Source organism: Argopecten irradians, chromosome 5 (genome assembly GCF_041381155.1).
Source record: "Argopecten irradians isolate NY chromosome 5, Ai_NY, whole genome shotgun sequence".
Taxonomy (NCBI): domain Eukaryota; kingdom Metazoa; phylum Mollusca; class Bivalvia; order Pectinida; family Pectinidae; genus Argopecten; species Argopecten irradians.
The window spans coordinates 39,792,891-39,814,136 of record NC_091138.1 but is presented as its reverse complement, the minus strand read 5'-3'; the positions used below and the strand labels follow the sequence as shown (position 1 = coordinate 39,814,136).

The window sequence follows — 21,246 nt, the reverse complement described above, 5'->3', positions numbered from 1 at the left end:
TCGACAAGATGTAAGCAGGCCGAAAGATTATTTTCGTACAACAAAAAAGACGGGGAGAAATTCTATAAATAAGAATATTAAATTGTTTATTATCTGTCTTCATATTTAAAATGCATTTGATCATACCCACATATAGAGATGTAATTTTATTGCTAATTGTCCGGATAATGCTGTTTAAAAACTTTAAAACCAGCTGGGCCGTTTTCGATTATGCGGTTTGACTGGTTGGACCTAGTTGTTCGTTTATAAATTAAAGACGGGCCTGGTGATTTTATATTGTTTTCAGACGAGCCTTGACAAAGCCCTTACAGGCCTGTATCATAAACTACAGGTCCGTCAGGATTTATACTTGAAATAATGACTTTTATAAACGGTCGAACCGGTTGTTCCGAATAAACGAAAACGGCCCAGTTTAAGCCCGGAAATGCCACGTCTGTAAGTTTGCGCACGCGTACGAGCCGGAAGACACGACAGACGTCTGCGATGGAGTACTTCCGAAAATATCTGGGGGCTCCACAAGAAGGTGGCCAGCCCTCGGGAGCTGAAACGGTTGGTATCGAATACATACATACATAACATATCGTCAAATAAAACACACCGTGCCTATCTTATCGCTACCAAGCATAGCGTCTGTGAAACACAGACCGGCCGGTGACGGGCACTCCCCCCCCCCTCACTCCGATCACAACATGACATCGTTTTCTACTGCTGTCGCAGTTTGTTTCATGATTGATAATTACACAAACGAATGTTCTGAAAGTGGAAAGATACATTAAAAATCGACAGGCCTAGTTACAAGATGAGTAACGGATGATTCTTACTGGGGTTGTTTGCTTGTCAGGACACTTCGTCCAGAGTCCGTTCATGATTCAAATAGATGAGAAGACGTTTCGGACCAAACGAGAAGGTCCGTACCCTTTCAATGTGACAATATACAGTCTAGAGTGGAAAGTGATAGCAATAAAGCAAACCAGACTCAAGAGTTGGACAAATTCATTTAACCAGCAAGTGATGCAACATCTTTCCAGATTCGATAGTTTAAGCCATCACACTTAACGTCTCCCTTGACACCGACTCACTTTTGGCCTTCTGTTGATCATGAGTGCTCACCTCTGTGAGGTGGGTTCTGTCTCCTGGCTGAGACAAACCAAAGTCTTTAAAAAAAGGTAGTTTCTGCTCTAGAACGAATATACTTACCTGGCCTACTATACCTTTCGGCTGGATAGGAATTGGTCCCGATGTGTCCTTGTGGAGCTGTTTCTCCAAAAATCAATCGGGCACAATTTTCTTTACTTTTTTGTGTATACAAGCCTTTGCATAATATTTTTGTCCAAAACAAACTACATAACTAACATTCTTAATATCTACCGTACCGCTCACAAGATGTCAAATTCATAATTTGTAGACTTGCTGTATAAATTCTCTTAGGAAAGGCCTTCATATGTATATGCAAAAAATAATGTCTTGCTGAAAATTTGATATTTTGTACAGTACAGCATAATTGCCTAGCAGGTATTCGATATTAAACAAGTGCGATAAAATACACACAAACGTTTTATTAACGGTTTTCAAAATCATTACTTTTAGCAGTAGTAGGCACCAATTGTAGCTCTAAAGACGACACCCGTTTCCGTCTGAAAGTCTTTGACTTACTTTGAGCTACAATATAGGAGCTATTTCTGTTCCTGCTTAGCACTCCGCATACAGGGAGTGGAACGACAGCTAACTGGTTAATTGTGACAGGATGGGTGTGTTGCTTGGTGTCTTCGTCAGTATGCTTCAGTGATATAGCACTTTAGAAAGGGCAAGGGTTCCACTACACAAGAAGACACAACACAACAAACTGCAATCTCCTGACACACGCACCTCGCACTTCACACACGCTTCACACGGCATACATGGGAGGCTGTCCTTACATGACCCTGGCTGTTTATAGGACATTAATTGATTAAACAAACAAGCAATTATACTTTTTCAAAGTCGTCCAAATATCCGCCGGTGAAAGTAATATTCAAGTGTTATTCTATTAAAAAGGTTTATATGCAACATAACTGGACAACAACCAGCTGTAATTCAAATTTGAAAAATAAAGAAATTCTGACATTCTGCAGAAAGTATTTGAAATTAAAACAAGATATTTAGATTATGATTTTGAAGATAAAGAAGTTATGTACATCTATGCATTTCAGGTTGAGAGACTTGTAGACAGAGTTCAGTCTTCTACGTTACTAGATGACCGCAGAGATGCTGTTCGAGCTCTCAAAGCCATGTCTAAGGTAAGTTATCTAGATTTTATAAGGTCATATACTTGCCCTGCTTTTGTTTAATATTTAAGATCAATTTCAAATTCGAGAATAGACCTTTTATAAAGGGACCAGATTTAACCATTTCCTGATATATCATACTTTTTTCTTTTTCAGAAATTTAGACTGGAGGTCGGAACACAAGGAATGGACATCCTGACAAAGACACTGGAAACAGACAGGTACATACTGATAGTACTTAATGTGACTTTTGATAAGGTACAACAAACTGAACCAGGTTGTACTGTAAAGTAGTGATGAATAAAGATCATTTACTTCTTACTAGTCAGAGATACCTTTTAAGCATTTTGCGATATAATATATATTGTGATATATAACAACCTATCCTTTATTTCATTGTCCCCAATATCAAGTAAGGCTGTTTTCCAGTTGACTATACATTTGCATTGTGCTATTTTACTTTATTTCTCGACTTCATGGTGTTTTAAAAGAAATTATAATGTTTTTGTTTACTCACATTAGCACTTTACATTCCAGGGGTGATGCTGAAATTACAGGCTATGCACTTGATGCCCTTTGCAATATTTTGTCCAATGAACCACTGGATGATGGTAAGTTTAGGAGTAAGAATTACCTGGTAAAAAAAAAAAATATTATCTAGATTTCAACATGTGTAAAAAATGGATTTCTGAATTTCGAGGGCTGAAACAGGTAATCTGATGAAAGAAATATGGTACTAGAAAATATTGATAAAAAGTTGTGAAAAAGGGAATCAATATCTGAAATAGACTGTTAATTTACTGTAGTGAATTGTGAGGTGAAAATTCATCTAATCTATTAAATAAATTGTCAAAGATGGTTTAATATTACCTACAAAGATATGAACAAAAAAAAGATTGTACATGTATATTAACTATTTAAGTTACAATATACATCCTGCAAATAGTATAACTTACAAACAAACAAGATTGAAACAACACTTCTTTCCTTTTTTGCAACATATTATGGTACATGTTTCAATTCATTTTGATCTGTATTTATATATTTCAGATGAAGAAGAGATGCAAGAAAATGTTCCAGATGATTTAGGAAACCAGTTTACAGAAATATTCATTAAGAAAACAGAAAATGTTCCAACTCTACTCTCACTGTTGGAGGTACATGTTTATATATGGCTTAACTGCTCTTTTTTTTTTGGGGGGGGGGGAATACATGGAATTATCAAGAAGGCTTTGGAAAAAATTCGGCATATATCCAAAATTAATCAAAATAGTTTGTTAACTGTTGCTTCTATGTTGATTTTCCTTTCTCAGCTTACCTAGTATCTTACCCAATAACCAATGCTTTGTTGCTAATAATGACTGAAATAATAGTGAAATTTCTTCTTGAGGTTTGATTATTTTAGGTACTTGTCTCAAGTGTACTCTCAAAGCTCAGTTTACAAAGAAGTCTATACCTATTTATTTATTTTTTTTACAGGAGTATGATTTCCATATCCGTTGGCCAACTGTAAGACTTCTGACTATCCTATTGACAAATAAAGGCAAAGACCTACAGGAGATCATACTTGTCAGCCCTATGGGTGTGTCTAAACTAATGGACCTGTTGTCTGACAGCAGAGAAATCATCCGTAATGATGTAAGTTTGGAGTGTTTAATAAAATACATCTTATCTAATGTGTCTTATAATAGATTATTGATGTGAAGAAGATCAAAGTTTTGAATGTTAGTACTCATTTTCACTGTTGTCCCAAAATCAAATTCATTTACTTGTTAGCTTGGTTAATTATCCCCCGCGAAACGCGTTTGCGGGGGATATTGATTTGGGCTCTGTCCGTGCGTCCGTCCGTCCGAGTATCGTTTCCGGGCTATAACTCCTAAACCGTTCAACTTGGCTACACGAAACTTTCTGTACATGTTAGGCTAGTGCTCTAGTTGTGCCTTTTGCTAATGGGAACCTTTCATTTTCGATACTTTTTCTGTTACCATGGAAACTTATTCAAAAATACCATATTATTAAAGTTTCCTTTCTATTCCGGGCTATAACTCGAAAACCGTTCAACTTGGCTACACGAAACTTTCTGTACATGTTAGGCTAGTGCTCTAGTTGTGCCTTTTTCTAATGGGAACCTTCCATTTTCAATACTTTTTCTGTTACCATGGAAACTTATTCAAAAATACCATATTATTAAAGTTTCCTTTCTATTCCGGGCTATAACTCGAAAACCGTTCAACTTGGCTACACGAAACATTCTGTACATGTTAGGCTAGTGCTCTAGTTGTGCCTTTTGCTAATGGGAACCTTTCATTTTCGATACTTTTTCTGTTACCTGGAAACTTATTCAAAAATACCATATTATTAAAGTTTCCTTTCTATTCCGGGCTATAACTCAAAAACCGTTCAATTTGGCTACACGAAACTTTCTGTACATGTTAGGCTAGTGCTCTAGTTGTGCCTTTTTCTAATGGGAACCTTCCATTTTCAATACTTTTTCTGTTACCATGGAAATTTATTAAAAAATACAACTGGGCGCGGGGGATAATGCCAAGCTTTGCGGCTCCTTGTTATTTATCCTTAATTGCTAGATGATTTATAGAAACTATCAAGTTTTAGTGTGATCTAATAACAAAACTATCACACATGAGATCTGTATCCATACATGTTAAGATCTTAAAAATGTACACAAAACATTCAAAATATTGTTGTTTTTTATTTGACTGAACCCTGAATGGAATATGTTATGAATATCAAATGTTCAACAAATGATTTGATTTATATTTTAGGCACTTTTACTACTAATTCAGTTGACCAAGAACAATGCTAACCTTCAGAAGATTGTTGCTTTTGAAAATGCATTTGAGAGGCTGTTTGATGTTATTGCTGAAGAAGGTGACAGTGATGGAGGTAGGATCAGTCAGACAACTAAGTTATTGTCACCCTCCACTTTCTATTAGTGATGTTTGTGTTGTTGATGAAACAGTGTATGATGGTGCACTTGCTATGACATTTACAAAATTGTGTCCGGTTTAATTTTGCTTTTAACTTTCACATTATAGACTAATTTTATGAAATTTCCATTAATCTTTTTTGTTAATCAAGATCTTCAAATATTTTTTTTCACGAAACACATGAAATTGTTTACAGGTATTGTGGTAGAGGACTGTCTGATCCTGCTGTTGAATTTGCTGAAGAATAATGCATCCAACCAGAATTTCTTTCGTGAGAGTAGCTTCATACAGAGACTATCACCATTCTTCAATTTGAAGTCTGACCAGCAGGCATCACAACCTGGCTGGTCAGCACAAAAAGTTACCAATATACACAAAATGTTACAGGTCAGTTACAACTCTCACATACCATCCTATTTGACCCAATAAGCATCCCTCCTCCTTTTTGAGGCCTCATTTTCACTTACCTTGAATTTAATACAGACTGAAAATATGAAAACCATGTAGGTTTCTTTGTTTGATTTCTTTTGCTTAGTGTCTTTTTTTTGTGCAATAATGGTATGAAATTCAGTTCTATTGAATGCTCCCTTACTTTTTCAATTTCTAAGTTCCCTGTTCACTTATTGTCACTTGTATCTGAAAATGAATTTAAATATTGACTTTATTATTACATAATTTCTACTAGATAAAAACGTTACTACTAATTAGTTGGGCCATGATACATGCAAAACTGGTGTAAATCATCCAAAATTACTTTCCTTAGATGTATCAGCTATTTCCTGTATTTGCTGATTTACATATAGTTAGACATGACTTTAGTTGGGAGTTTTACGAATGAATGGTGATTCAGAATTTGTTTGTTTGATGGACATATAAGCAAGCCTAACACATTTATTTTGTAGTTGGTACGTACACTGGTGTCTCCTAACAGTCCACAACAACAGATGTCAGCATGCCAAAGATCTATGTTTCAGTGCGGTAAGAAACTGTATAGTATCCATTTATGTGGCCAAGTGATCATTTATTTGCTTTTCAAAATTCAAATCATGAGATTGAAGTTACAGTGCAATGCATGTATACAACTTCTATGTCATCTGAACTATTTTTCAGTAAATATTTTGATTATTCTGTAAAATATGTTTCAATGAATATTAAAAAAATTGTATGAATTTATTCCAATTTCCATAAAGAAGTATTTCAGTGTGAAATAAGGATCTTGGCCTCCTGAGCTTGACTGACACACTGTTAGGAGAATTTTATACATTAACCCTACATTACGGTTACAGGTTTACTACAGCAGCTGTGTACCATACTAATGGCCAGTGGAGTGCCTGCCGACGTCCTCACAGAGGTTGGTTATCTCGACTGTCCTATTTAGATATAATATTTAGTCTTTGCATATTACAGAGTTATATCCTTTGCAAGTAGGTATAGATGGTGACTTTATGAGTACAAATTATGTCATTTTCTCTGAAAAATATGGCAACAACTTCACAAATGTATGATATAACAATCAATACCTACCTGCAAAGACAGAGACTATACAAGAGAATAGCTTTAACTCAATATCTATATTCTTAAAGGGACAATTCAGTCTAAGATAACATTAAAATTTGTACATATATCGGAAAAAACCCAGTTCTAATGGAAATTAGATCAGTCGGTTTTACTGTGATATGCCTGAAAAGCCCATGGTGGTGACATGTGTGTAGATGTTCAAAATCACTTGCTGTCCGCCATTACACATTGTGGTCGAACTTCTTGTATGCCGAGCCCTGTCCCTTGCTCGAAGACTAATGCAACTGTTGTCTAGAACTGCTCAAATCGCTCTGACAGTAGTATGTTTACCTTATTAGGTGAATTGTCTTGTCTAAAATCATTTTATCACCTTTTCAGTGGTTATGTAATTTATTTATTTAACGTGCGTGACTTTAGCTCGGGTATGGGTACAGCGTCCATATTGTACCTGCTTAATCGTATTGATCAACGATTTTATATTTCAACGATATTAATTAAAATACTTAACAATGTCGTGTAATTTTTCAATGTTTTACGTTATATAGGTTTCAAAAGAAATGTAGAACAATGCATTTATGCTATATTTTGCTTCTTGGTTATGTAAAAGAATTAGCCAAAGTGAATTGTCCCTTTAATAAACAGATGTATAGAAAATCATATTTTATCAATAAATGAAAAGGGTTTCAGGTACTTTTAATGTCCGATACCTAGACCTATAATTTTTATGGGATGAGCTCAATATCCATAAATGTTGAAGACTTGTTCTTAAATTTATTTTGTGTCTCGAAATTGACAGGCAAAAAATTTGAATGAAGTTGGTGTTTATTTTATTAAAAGAACTTTTGTGTTGAATAACAATTAAGAAATGTACAGGGGGTGAGTTTATTATCATTGAGTCTAAATTTGTTTTCTTTGTTTTTATCATAGACCATTAACACTGTGGCAGAGGTGATCAGAGGCAATCCTCAAAACCAGGAGTACTTTGCCTCCGTGATGGCTCCATCCAACCCTCCCAGGTATGTACATCAGTAACATAATACTACCCTAACTTTACCCAGGTTTGTTTATCTATAAACTACTCTACATAGGATATACAAAGGAACGTATATAGCTCATGAAGTTTGTAGAAAAAATATTTTTAATTCTGTGTTTCAACATATAACTTACCCCTGCAAATCTTCATAGCATTCAATTTCAAGTCATTTGAAAATTTGTAAATAATTAATGATTTGACATTTTCTGAAAGTATTTAGTTTCAAGCAGTTATGAATTTCTAATAGATACCCTGTTGTGTTATGCTTATGTAATATCTTGTATGTCTCACAGGCCTGCCATTGTGGTGCTATTGATGTCGATGGTGAACGAGAAGCAGCCCTTTACACTGAGGTGTGCTGTACTTTACTGTTTCCAGTCCTTCCTATACAGAAATGAGATCGGCCAGTCTCAGATTGTCCAGACACTCCTTCCTACATCCTCTGATGGTAAAAACCTAGACATTTGTTTAAATATTTTAATTGCAAATAAATATTCTGTATCTGCATATTACAGAGTTATCTACTCTTGTGGGTAGGTATATTAATTGTGACATCTGGTTTTGAGAATAATATTGAATTGTTCAGAGAAAAAAAATGTAATTTTTGTGCTAAAAATAATATTGTAATGATCAATACCTATTACCTACCCACAAAAGCAGATATCTTATATCGTAAGACCGAATCAATGGGATTGGGCAAAAGTTCACCCCTCTATGGAAGTAAACTTTGACAAATCACATTAGAAAACAATAAATTACTAGAATTATAATGATTATTAGAAAAAAAGGCAAATGTGGCAATGAATAAATTAGTAGTACACTTATTTTGAACTTATCTGATAATGTGTCTAATGATGTTTGACCTTTCCTGAAGTCTTTCTGTCCCTGTTACAGCTAACACCATATCTGCGGGACAGCTACTCTGTGGAGGACTTTTCAGCTCTGATTGTCTGTCTAATTGGTTTGCTGCAGTAGCCTTGTTACATGCAATCATGGAAAACCCGACTCAGAAGGAGCAGCTTCTGCGTGTCCAGCTGGCTACCAGTCTGGGTAGTCCACCTGTGTCCCTGTTACAACAGTGCTGTAACATACTCTCTCAGGTAGCTCAGGTTTTACATACAATATATGATTTATGTATTCTTGTCAATGGTATTTTTGTCTGTCTTGCATTCATCCATTCTTTCAAAAATTTTGTCTTTAATCCTCAAGATTTCTTATTTAATAGCTATTGATTAACTAATTAACAAACACTAAATTGAGTGGTCATATGTAATGTATGTAAGATCTTTAGATCAGAGAAATCTTGTATTCAAAAAGTTTTGAAAAATAGTGAAATAAACTTGCCTTTTGTTGTCTTGATATGATGAAGATGTGATGAATTTTGTGCGGAATAAAAGTTTGTTCCAATTTCTTGAATTTCAAAAATTACAGAAAATGTAAGTCTTACTGCATATATATATATATGGAAGGAAAGTAAAACAGACAAAGATATTTTGAAGTTGATTTCTTTTTACTAACAAGGATTCTTTTAAACTCATTTTGTTAACCTTGTCCATTTTTAACTTCCTCTTTTATGATTTGAAACTTTTACTTTTTCTTTTGTTTTCAAAATCTGAAAAATAACTTAACTTTTCCATGGAAGGTTTTGTTCTGTTTTGTTTGGCTTTGCATCATATTTATTTTTGTTTTCTCATGAATTGTATGTTAGCCTGCTAGTGTTGACCCTTGTGTGTATAATTAACACAGGAAGATGCTATGTATGCCGATGTAAGTATCCCATTACTGTATCTCCCTATCCTTTGGCTCGGGACACCATGACATGCCTAGTACTTTAACATTTGCTTGCTGTGTTGTTTGATCTGCATCATGTTTGTCACTATGGCTATCTACAGTCTTGTTTCCTTTCTTAAAACAAACTAAAGTGTTATTACTAAGAAAAAATGTCAAAATGTATCAGATAATTCTGGAAAGCTCCTACAGGTAAAATCTAATGTTCAAACTGCTTTATACATCAGGTCTATTCAACTTGTAGATTTTTGTGATCAAAACAAATTTTGCCTCTAACAAACGTCACAAGAAAGCCATATTTACAATGCTGCTAAAAGAATGAAAGTTAATATGTGTAGCCTTATGGATCACTATCTTTGAACAAGAAAGAGAGCATTTAAAAATGCAAATGTCACATGCATCCTTCAATTCCTTCCTTGCATTTTCACTGTTTTAATATTTCCTGCATTTTGAAGGTTCTTGATTTGTCGGTATCCTTTTCTATGGTACAAAGTCTCTGTTGCGGTGTATGTTACATGTTTTCATGTCGTTATTTAAAAATATTCTGTTCATGTTACCCTAGGTTCATAAATATTTTTGATGAAAGATTTAATCTGAAAGATTCAAAAAGTGTTACTATTGATATTTTATTAAAAAGAAGTTTTAACATTTTAGTGGCTCTTGAATGTCTGACTTTGTCTATTACTAAGGATTGCATTGTGATGATAATGGTCCTAAGGTGCCTTAAATCTAGCTACAAAGACTATCTTATCTAAGACTTATGTATCTTGCTTATAATTAGATATTTGCTGAGTGTGAGTAACCCAAACCTAATTATTGTTTTTTTTTCTTGTGTATTGGTACTTTGTATACTGATTACGACTAATCTTATTTTATATGCCTATAAATTGTTGATAGATACTGATGTATCGCTGTATTTACAGGGTGGTAAGATCCAGACTCGAGTCGGACTGTTGATGCTGATGTGTGGGTGGATGTCAAGCTGTCCAATCGTTGTGGCCCATTTCCTCACAAACACAGCCAATATACCATTCGTATCCTTCGATACCAAACTTTTGGAAAAGAATACAAAACAAGATTTATAGTCTTGAGTTTATGTCAATGTGCACTGTTAGAAAAGATATCATTAAAGTGAATAGTCGGGCAAAGAAAACCAGTCTAAATGCGTTCATTGGCCTTCCAAATGTTCTCACATATTATAACGACGGTCAAATTCTGCTTACGTTGCCAAGTTCTGACTATTGAAATAAGGAAAAGTTATAAAAATAAACTCGCCTAACTCTTAGAAAGCGAGGCTGCACGGAAATGTAACCACGAACATAGGCAGTCGGGAGGGCGTTTTAGGATTCTTATACTATAAATGAATTTCTCTGCCTGCAGAGAGGTTTTGACGGGAGATTTTATTTTTCTATTTCATAAGAAATTATACTGGATACATTCATACCATTTTTACCAACTTTAACTTTTCTTGCCTGACTGTTCACAACATGCACAGTATATTAAAATATGTTTTGATTATGTGGAATTCCACTGTATCTGATGTCTAATGTACATGCATTGATGCTGTTTAAAATTGTTTCTTTGCATTGTTATTGTCTAATGTTTGATGTGAGCAGTAAAGTAAGATCATACGGAGTAGCAATGCTCTGAATGTATTCATTTAGCTAAGTCTGTGTTCTTACAACACTGATATGTTCCAAATTGTACCTTGACTGCACACACAGCTGATAACCCAGGTGTCTGCCTCAGAGAGTGATGAGAATGAGACTTTAGTCCAGGGGCTGTGTTCGTTTTTACTAGGAATATGTGTCCTCGATAATGATGATCAAAATGAAACGTTTAACAGGTAAAACATACTGACGTGTATTAATATTATTCATTTTGCAATGGCTTTTGAAATGTGTGCTACCATCATGACAACAAAAAATTCTGGCATTTCCATTTCTGTTGCTCTGTAATCTCAGTATAATTGCATCAAGAATTCTGATCATTTGAATAGGAATAGGTTTTTGCCAGTATATGTACTAAATTTGCCATATTTTGGATAAAATGATGTACATGTATAATCTTTTTATTTTCAGGGCATCTTTACGACAGATAATAGAGAAGAGAATTGGTTTAGAATCCTTTTCTGACAAATTAACGCAGATACCAAAGAATGAGAGTTACACAAAGGCAGCCAAAAAGCCCAATTTTACCTACAAACATCCAAGTGAAGTGGTGTTCGATTTTGAGTTCACTAGAATATTTAAAAGTTTAGAATGTAAGTGGAAGACCAAAAGATAATTTTTAAGAAGTTTATATCTTTTAATTTTTATCTTTATTTCATACCATAAATTCAACAAAACAAGATTAGGAAATAAAATATCAATATCAACTAAATTTTTCACCTGTGAAAGAAAATGGTAACAAAATAGCATCGTGTCAGTTTGGTGCTTCATTACCTTGGCTACTTTGTTCAATAAATATTTAATTAACAACCTTAGAAGAAGACATGTATCATGATATAGAACTATTTGATTTTGAAAAAAGTAGATTCTATTGAACTTCATTTTCTATTTCCAGTTGATATCTTAAATACAGTATCACCTAATGCTAATGCTGCAGAACAAAAACAGAAAATTGCCAATTTACAGGAGCACGAAAAAGTCGTTAATCAATATAAGGAACTCATACAAGAACAGGTAAAGATAGAGATACTTTTCATTCTAGACTAATTAATTTTACAATTAAGAAAAAACATATTTTAATGGCAATAATTTTGGAAGAAATGGTTTTTTGATAGAAATTAGGATTTTCTTTTTTTTTTAAACACACCAAAGTTTTGTGCTTAAAATTCAAAATACAGAATTGATTCTTGTACTTTGAACTCATAACTGAATGAACCTGATTAGATTTATCTGTATTTGTTTTCACTTTATGTTTGAGTACACTCATTCATATTTTCATATTTTTCAATTTTACTATGATCTGGCCAACTTTGATTGACAAGGTTTGACAGTGTGCATATGGATATTACAACTAGTGTCTCAATTTCATGTTACCTTCTTTATATTACTGAATTGTTGCAATCTTGCTTTAGGACACGCAGTTGAAGAGTGTCACTCAGGAGGTGGAGCAGTTACGTTATCAAAACTCCACGTCTACAGCACAATTGAGTGAATTACGAGAACAGGTGCAACAACTCAAGGACCAGAATGCCCTTCTTAAGGCTCAGAAAGGTACCAAACATGCAGTATATTTTGGATGTATAGAAAATATCAACAGGATAACATTTTTAAATTATAGATAAAACAAGAATGTTTACCAAAGTATTTTTCCTTTCATTACTTTGTTATCAATTACATCCATCTTTCCATGAAAAGGTTCTCAAGGAGCATCTTCAGACACGAAGAAAGATGATAACCTCAGAAATCTTCAGGAAGAATTAGAAAAGCTTAAGTTAAATGTAACCGATAAAGATACAGCAATAGAAAAACTGGTAAGTAACAAATTATTTTTAACAAATCTCACTTGGCCCAAAGGGCTGGTGAGCTATGTCATGGTGTTGTGTTCATCGTCCATCAACTTTCCACAAAAATCCTTCCTAGTCATAAACGGCTAAATGGATTTTGACCAAATTTGGTCTGAAGCTTGCTTAGTTCAAATTCGGTCGGAAGCTTCATTAGTTGAAGGGAAACCAATGTTGTATAAACGGTGAGCCTGGCCCCCCAGGGGCCTGAGGGATGGGGCTCTAATAAGGGAAATATAGCAAACTCTTTAAAATCCTTCTTCTTCTGTAGCAATGAAGGGATTTTGTTGTAATTTGGTCTGAAGATTCCTTGTATGAAGGGGAATCTTTTTTGTATAAACGTTGGGTCTTGTCCCCCAGGAGCCAAAGGGGCGGGGCCCTATATGGGATATAAAGCAAAATTGTTAAAATCGTTGGGGAGAAATAAAAAAATTAAGTTCAAATCTAAAGCATTCAAGTTGGTAGCTTGTGTTCTTAGTCTGAAACAAGTGAGCAATACAGGCCCAATGGGCCTCATGTTTGATCATGATGACATATATCTCAACTGGACATGCTTTAATACTAGAGCCCAACCTTTCTTATCACTGACTTCTTTTTTTATAAAACTGGGATAGCTGACTTAGAAAGAATTTAAACAATCCTCAGGAACTATTCTGAAATTTAGAGCTAGACAAACAAAATCCAATCTCATGATCATTTACAATATACACAGGATTTGAAATATGTCCAAAAATAGAAGAAAGGAGAGCTGACTGTGTCAGAAGCCAATGTGTTAAACTTCCAGACAGCTGGGGAGGGTAGAACTGTGTTAATATTGTATACTCTCTGTTTGTGTGTAGAAAGGAGAACTGACTGTGTCAGAAGCCAAGGTGCTGGCCTGTCAGACTGCTGGGGAGGGTAGAACTGTGTTAATGTTGTATACTCTCTGTTTGTGTGTAGAAAGGAGAGCTGACTGTGTCAGAAGCCAAGGTGCTGGCCTACCAGACTGCTGGGGAGGGTAGAACTGTGTTAATGTTGTATACTCTCTGTTTGTGTGTAGAAAGGAGAGCTGACTGTGTCAGAAGCCAAGGTGCTAGCCTACCAGACTGCTGGGGAGGGTAGAACTGTGTTAATGTTGTATACTCTCTGTTTGTGTGTAGAAAGGAGAGCTGACTGTGTCAGAAGCCAAGGTGCTGGCCTGTCAGACTGCTGGGGAGTGTAGAACTGTGTTAATGTTGTATACTTTGTGTGTAGAAAGGGGAGCTGACTGTGTCAGAAGCCAAGGTGCTGGCCTGTCAGACTGCTGGGGAGGGTAGAACTGTGTTAATGTTGTATACTCTCTGTTTGTGTGTAGAAAGGAGAGCTGACTGTGTCAGAAGCCAAGGTGCTGGCCTGTCAGACTGCTGGGGAGGGTAGAACTGTGTTAATGTTGTATACTCTCTGTTTGTGTGTAGAAAGGAGAGCTGACTGTGTCAGAAGCCAAGGTGCTAGCCTACCAGACTGCTGGGGAGGGTAGAACTGTGTTAATGTTGTATACTCTCTGTTTGTGTGTAGAAAGGAGAGCTGACTGTGTCAGAAGCCAAGGTGCTGGCCTACCAGACTGCTGGGGAGGGTAGAACTGTGTTAATGTTGTATACTTTGTGTGTAGAAAGGGGAGCTGACTGTGTCAGAAGCCAAGGTGCTAGCCTACCAGACAGCTGGGGCGGGTAGAACTGTGTTAATGTTGTATACTTTGTGTGTAGAAAGGAGAGCTGACTGTGTCAGAAGCCAAGGTGCTAGCCTATCAGACAGCTGGGGAGGGTAGAACTGTGTTAATGTTGTATACTTTGTGTGTAGAAAGGAGAGCTGACTGTGTCAGAAGCCAAGGTGCTAGCCTATCAGACAGCTGGGGAGGGTAGAACTGTGTTAATGTTGTATACTCTCTGTTTGTGTGTAGAAAGGAGAGCTGACTGTGTCAGAAGCCAAGGTGCTGGCCTGTCAGACAGCTGGGGAGGGTAGAACTGTGTTAATGTATACTAATGTTGTATACTTTCTGTTTGTGTGTAGAAAGGGGAGCTGACTGTGTCAGAAGCCAAGGTGCTAGCCTATCAGACAGCTGGGGAGGGTAGAACTGTGTTAATGTATACTAATGTTGTATACTTTCTGTTTGTGTGTAGAAAAGAGAGCTGACTGTGTCAGAAGCCAAGGTGCTGGCCTATCAGACAGCTGGGGAGGGTAGAACTGTGTTAATGTATACTAATGTTGTATACTTTCTGTTTGTGTGTAGAAAGGAGAGCTGACTGTGTCAGAAGCCAAGGTGCTGGCCTATCAGACAGCTGGGGAGGGTAGAACTGTGTTAATGTATACTAATGTTGTATACTTTCTGTTTGTGTGTAGAAAGGAGAGCTGACTGTGTCAGAAGCCAAGGTGCTGGCCTATCAGACAGCTGGGGAGGGTAGAACTGTGTTAATGTATACTAATGTTGTATACTTTCTGTTTGTGTGTAGAAAGGAGAGCTGACTGTGTCAGAAGCCAAGGTGCTGGCCTATCAGACAGCTGGGGAGGGTAGAACTGTGTTAATGTATACTAATGTTGTATACTTTCTGTTTGTGTGTAGAAAGGAGAGCTGACTGTGTCAGAAGCCAAGGTGCTAGCCTACCAGACTGCTGGGGAGGGTAGAACTGTGTTAATGTTGTATACTCTCTGTTTGTGTGTAGAAAGGAGAGCTGACTGTGTCAGAAGCCAAGGTGCTGGCCTATCAGACAGCTGGGGAGGGTAGAACTGTGTTAATGTATGTTGTATACTCTCTGTTTGTGTGTAGAAAGGAGAGCTGACTGTGTCAGAAGCCAAGGTGCTGGCCTATCAGACAGCTGGGGAGGGTAGAACTGTGTTAATGTTGTATACTCTCTGTTTGTGTGTAGAAAGGAGAGCTGACTGTGTCAGAAGCCAAGGTGCTAGCCTACCAGACTGCTGGGGAGGAAGACAAAGAGAATAATCCCAGTGAAGTGGCTGTGTTACAGGCGACAGTGAATAGAATCAAGTGTGATCTCCAGGAAGCTCAGCATGCAGTATCAGAGAGGGACGCAGAGGTGTCTCGACTCACAACACTACACAACGAGGCACAGAAACAGATAGAATATCTAGTAAGTACTACTGATATAGACGATTACTTTCTAGACTTAGGAACTCATATCTTGGTTTAAATAGGTTTGTAGTTAGAGTTTGATGTAACTGATTTTGTTTAGTACATGTATTGTAAAAAGATTGTCTTTCGTTAAAATTGAGAGACCAGAACAGTTCAAGTCTAGCAGAAACTATGTTTAGGTGTGATAAGAAGTACTTGTATATTATCATTTCTGATTTCATGAATGAGTCTAATTTAGACCTCTAGCCAATTTGTTTGGAAAAAGTTATTCTTCTCGCTTATCCTTTCAAATGAAAAACTAGTTGAATCATATGCAATGCGTTCTGTGGCAGTATAACTTGGCTATGTTTGCAATAGAGCCTCTTTTCTATGCAAATCTTGGCATGCCTGAGGTTGGATGTTTTGTAACCACTTTGATATATCCATATCCTTCATACCTGAAAGATTTATAATAAATATTAAGTGTTGTGTCCATAGTTCAAAGCAATTTGTTTTTAATCATAGAATCAAACAAAAAATGAAGCCTCGAGTCATGCCGCTGGAGGAGATGAAGGAGCATTACAGGAAGAAGTTCAGAAACTTTCCTCTGAAAAATCAGCATTACAGGAAAGACTAACAAAGGCCAATGAGGAAAACCTAAAACTAATAGACAAAGTCAATGTAAGTACTGGGCTCTTGCTTCTCAGCTGTAAATCTATATGATTTAGTATTTCTCTTTATGTGTATGTTGTGTGAAAGTGTATGTTGTGTGAAAGGGAGAAAGGATTGCATGCATTTTTGAGGTTTTGACAAGAACTTTACCAGGATGTCTTTTGTCTTGTTCATACAGATTGTAATATATAGATGACTCTACCGGTATAATGTTTCATATGATCAATTCGAACTCGAACTGAAAGACTCCTCTGAATTTGAATCAGAAATATTCAAGAATTTGTTATAGTCAAACTTCACATGACACATATTAGAAAAATTAAAATCGTGATCATAGGATTATTTAAGATTGACTATTAAGTTCAAATATAATTTAATTACATGTACCAGGTTTAAGGAATCAAACCTTTTGTGAGAACAATATTCTAATTTTGACGTTTTTGTTTTCAGAAAGCTCAAGAAGAAACCAAAAAAGTTGCCAAGGAGAAGAGTGAGGTTGCAGATGAGTTAGACAACCTTAAGAAAGAACAGGAAGATTTGTTAGTGTTATTAGCAGACCAGGACACTAAAATAGACACATATAAGACCAGGTTAAAGAACCTTGGAGAACAGGTGAGATTGATAGTTATTTGTTGTGAATTTATTGCCATTGCAATTGTTATATAAGATATTAAATAATTCTAAGTATGTTGATTGCAAGCAGGTAGGTAAACAGACAAAAAGGATTTTAGTACAGGTACATTTGATAATCTGATACAGATATCAAAAATCATCTGCGAAGCCAAACTGAAACGTATGAAAAAAGTGTAATATTTATATTTATCAGATAATCAACCTGATATCCAGTGATTTCGCCCGTGTAATTTTTTCATTTGCTGGAAATTCATTGTGACATTCAGAAACATTAAAATGATGTCACGTCAGGAAAACAAAGACGACTGGACAAAATGGCGACATCCGCGGGATTTTCGGAATATATTTTGGCGTTAAAGTTTTTGTTATGTAGGTTTTTGTAGCTATGTGATAAAAAATATCTTAAATTTGTGTTCATTTCATATGAGATTTTATGAAACTCGACTCAAATTTTTATTTTTGCTTGCAAAGGCTCGCAAAAGTAAAAACTTCTTAGACTCATTTCATAAAATCTCATATGAAATATGAAATGAACACTACAGATGTAAAGCAGTAATGTTTATGACAAGATTAACATAAGGAACCAAGCTCTTTTAGCAGATTTTTGCATTGAAATAATATCAGAGCATGTTTCACCTGCAGTTTTGTGTTATTTCCATTTCAGGTGGAGGAAGATGACGATGATGATTTAGGTGATGATGATGATTTAGATGAAGATGATGATTGAGACATGCATATCAGATTTAAGTTGAAATACTCAGTGCCTTGAGTACTGCAATAGAACCTGTGATACAATAGGTGGAGCTCTACTGATCCACGGATATCAAGGAGGAACCCCTGTGATACAGTTTGTCAGACCCACACACACACCAAGAACTAACCCTTTGGTACAGTATAGGGCACTGTTAGGATCTGTAGACACCAGGGAGAAACCCAGTATTACAGATGATGCATCTTTTTACAGATAATGTGCTCAGTTAAGTGGTGCACTGGACACTTAATTAGTTGCCTGAAAGTAGACATTCTTTGAACATTGAAAATGGAGCCAGAGCTTTATTTGAAAGGATTAGAGAGAGACCAAGATGCACTTTTAGTAATATTCAACATAATTTTAAATAAAGAAATTAATTCATTCACCCCTTAAAATTCATAATGGACTGGTCCAGCCTTTGAATTAGAAGGGTTCAAATGTGTCATCTGGGGTGAATGAGTTGAGGTTAATGTATTGTCACCGCTATTGTTGCATTACTAGTCCGTGTTGATTTTTACTGCCATATGATTCTATCATAAAGGGAATATTTAGTGATATATATTTGTCAAACTCAGCAACCATTATTTAGTTATGTCACAGTTTGTGAAGGATACAGTTTTGATATAGGATTGATAAAAAAATATGAGAACCATAGTTTTACAGTTTTTTTTGTTTTTTTTCCTTTTGCAATTTGAAAAGTTTAAATTTGATACAGTACTAGATGTTATTTCATAATCGTGCAATCTGTTGTTTTGTTTGAATGTTGTAGGTACTCGTCAATTTTAACCAAATATTTCCACCTACTTCAAATCAAATCTGATAAAGACACTATAAAAGGGCACAATGCTTTTAAAAAAGTATTTCTTTATTGAGAAATATCAAGCCATGCAAAATTTTCCATCAGTACTATATTATGACTTAAATTCCATTAAGTGTACAATAAAACAGTGTAAAGTTGGACCAGAAAAATAGACTTTCACAATTAATTTATTTTTAATTAAGAGCACAGCTATATTTTTACATGTGTACAGAATTTTGACCTACACAACGATAGGCAGCAACATGGAGAATGGGTTGTTTGTTGGTATCTTTTGAGTGATGCTATATTGTGGCACTTCTTGGAAGAATGAAATAGCTGAAATGTATGACTGTGAAAAGCATTAATTAAGGGATTGTCAGAAGAAAACAGAAGATAAGTAATTAAACAAAAGATTAAAACTATTACACTTGTCCTTCGTTCAATTTAAGTGATGTCTCTGTACTAGTTACAGTTATTAACTGAACTGTGATTGGAGGTTTATCTGTAAAATTGGAATTATATATCTGTATGTATATTTCTAGTGTGGCAAGTCAGATCAGAAGTGAAATAAATTCCAATATGGATACTATAGTTTGACCTAAAGCTGTCAAGGTTACTGGTATATGCTCAACTTGTAATGAAATGGCATCAACTGTACACACTTTACACATATTAAAATTAGGTTAATTTTGTATTTATTTCGCATTACCTTCCAAAATATTTCTTGATATCAGTATGGTTTTAATAGTCACTACGAGCAAATTTATCAGTTACAAGATTGTAAAGGTTTGTTTTCTGTGGTTTCTGATACTGTGTTAATTAAAAGTTGTTTTTCTCTTTTGATTTGTAATTCATGTACATTTTCTGTCCCTGCGTTAATTCAAATGTATTGACTAAGTTAGATGTTCATTCTAGATGGACCATTCATGTGTTGTACCAAACTTTCCCATACATTGTATAATTGTGAATATGAAATGTGTGTGGAGCTTACCAGTGCTATGTAAGTTATGTGTATTTTATGTTTGGCTGTGAGTAGGTTCTAGTGTGCTGTGCTTTACAATTGGAGATTTACCCGTATTTTTTATATCATTTTGTATCATTGCAATATGTGAAATGTCTCGCTACACTTTTGATTCATGTTCTAAGCTTCAGTAATATTTCAAACTTGGTTAAATATGAGAAAGATAGCATCTGTATGTGAGCAATAATAAAGAGATGGATATTTTTCATAGTATAAAAATTCATTAATGCTTGATATGAAAAGGCGGGAAGGTGCTCAAAAATGTATTTTAAACTTGCAGTAGTCAGTGAAAAGCTAGTATTCTGTTTGATATGGGAACATCCAGCTCTGCTGTTTGCTTTTACAGTAAAGCAGATTTTTGTTACAAAGAAGTTTACAAGTAGATGCAACTTAAACTAAACCATTTCTAGCAAATGTTTTTGGGCCTAACTGGGCAAAATATATCAAGTCAGCTTGCCTATTTTACAGTATATATACATCCAATAGATTAATACAAGATGTTAAATCAGTATTTAGTAAGCAAAGACAAGAAGTTAGTTGGAAGTTTGTTCTTCTGTTATTATTGTATCCATCTTGTCAACGTGTAATCGCTATATGCATAATTGTGGGGAAAATATATACATGTACTGTATGTGGGAGAGAATTCACAATGACGTGTGTATGGTTGAATGTTTAAGGTATGTGTATGTCAGTTTTAAAAGTGGTTAAAAATTGAGGGTTTCTTTGAATTATTTTATTGCACAGATCATGATGTTAATTTTAAATTTATGCCCTGTACATAAAATTAATATTAACCTATACAATGGTTGTTTAAATCTAGAAATGAATAATAAAATTTATTACCTAAGGTATGTTAAACATACAAACAAGTTTTGTTATTGATATAATTGTACACGTCTTATGTAGCCCCAATCGGGGAACCTTCAGCACTTTCCGTAAACAAGAAAATACTTCCAGTGTATTCTTTGAAGAATGACCGAGGAGTACAGATTGATGTAGCCCAAGATATGCTGGCTTCCCTACTGTAATATTAGTTATATACAGTCAAACCTGTCTATAACGACCACTGAAGGGGAGATAGAAAAACGGTCACTATAGACAGGTTCCCTTATAGACAGATTGGGGCTTTCGTGCCAACGAGGAAGTCAGTAAATAAAACATAGTTATATTTATGCAAAACAGACTTGCTATTGGAGATTTATATATTTATTACCATGCATTATTTA

General features: G+C 35.3%; 1 protein-coding gene across 4 annotated transcripts; it reads left to right on the top strand.

Annotated features, from left to right (window-relative positions):
- The first annotated feature begins 453 nt into the window (after positions 1-453).
- On the top strand, positions 454-20,889 carry LOC138323829 (general vesicular transport factor p115-like). Of its 4 annotated transcripts, XM_069268683.1 has the most exons (24): positions 454-549; positions 2,190-2,276; positions 2,421-2,485; positions 2,802-2,875; positions 3,315-3,421; positions 3,744-3,902; positions 5,048-5,168; positions 5,409-5,599; positions 6,115-6,190; positions 6,499-6,563; positions 7,658-7,746; positions 8,057-8,211; positions 8,658-8,863; positions 9,510-9,530; positions 10,475-10,585; positions 11,276-11,397; positions 11,633-11,814; positions 12,117-12,235; positions 12,634-12,772; positions 12,917-13,032; positions 15,942-16,163; positions 16,670-16,825; positions 17,267-17,428; positions 18,114-20,889. In XM_069268683.1, the coding sequence occupies exons 1-24, from the start codon at positions 484-486 to the stop codon at positions 18,174-18,176; spliced, it is 2,874 nt and encodes a 957-aa protein (XP_069124784.1). In that variant the 5' UTR covers positions 454-483; the 3' UTR covers positions 18,177-20,889. The 4 variants fall into 4 exon arrangements, with proteins under 4 accessions (XP_069124784.1, XP_069124785.1, XP_069124786.1 ...); XM_069268684.1 differs by lacking the exon at positions 9,510-9,530; XM_069268685.1 differs by lacking the exons at positions 15,942-16,163; positions 16,670-16,825; positions 17,267-17,428; positions 18,114-20,889 and adding an exon at positions 14,296-14,472.
- The last annotated feature ends 357 nt before the right edge of the window (positions 20,890-21,246 follow it).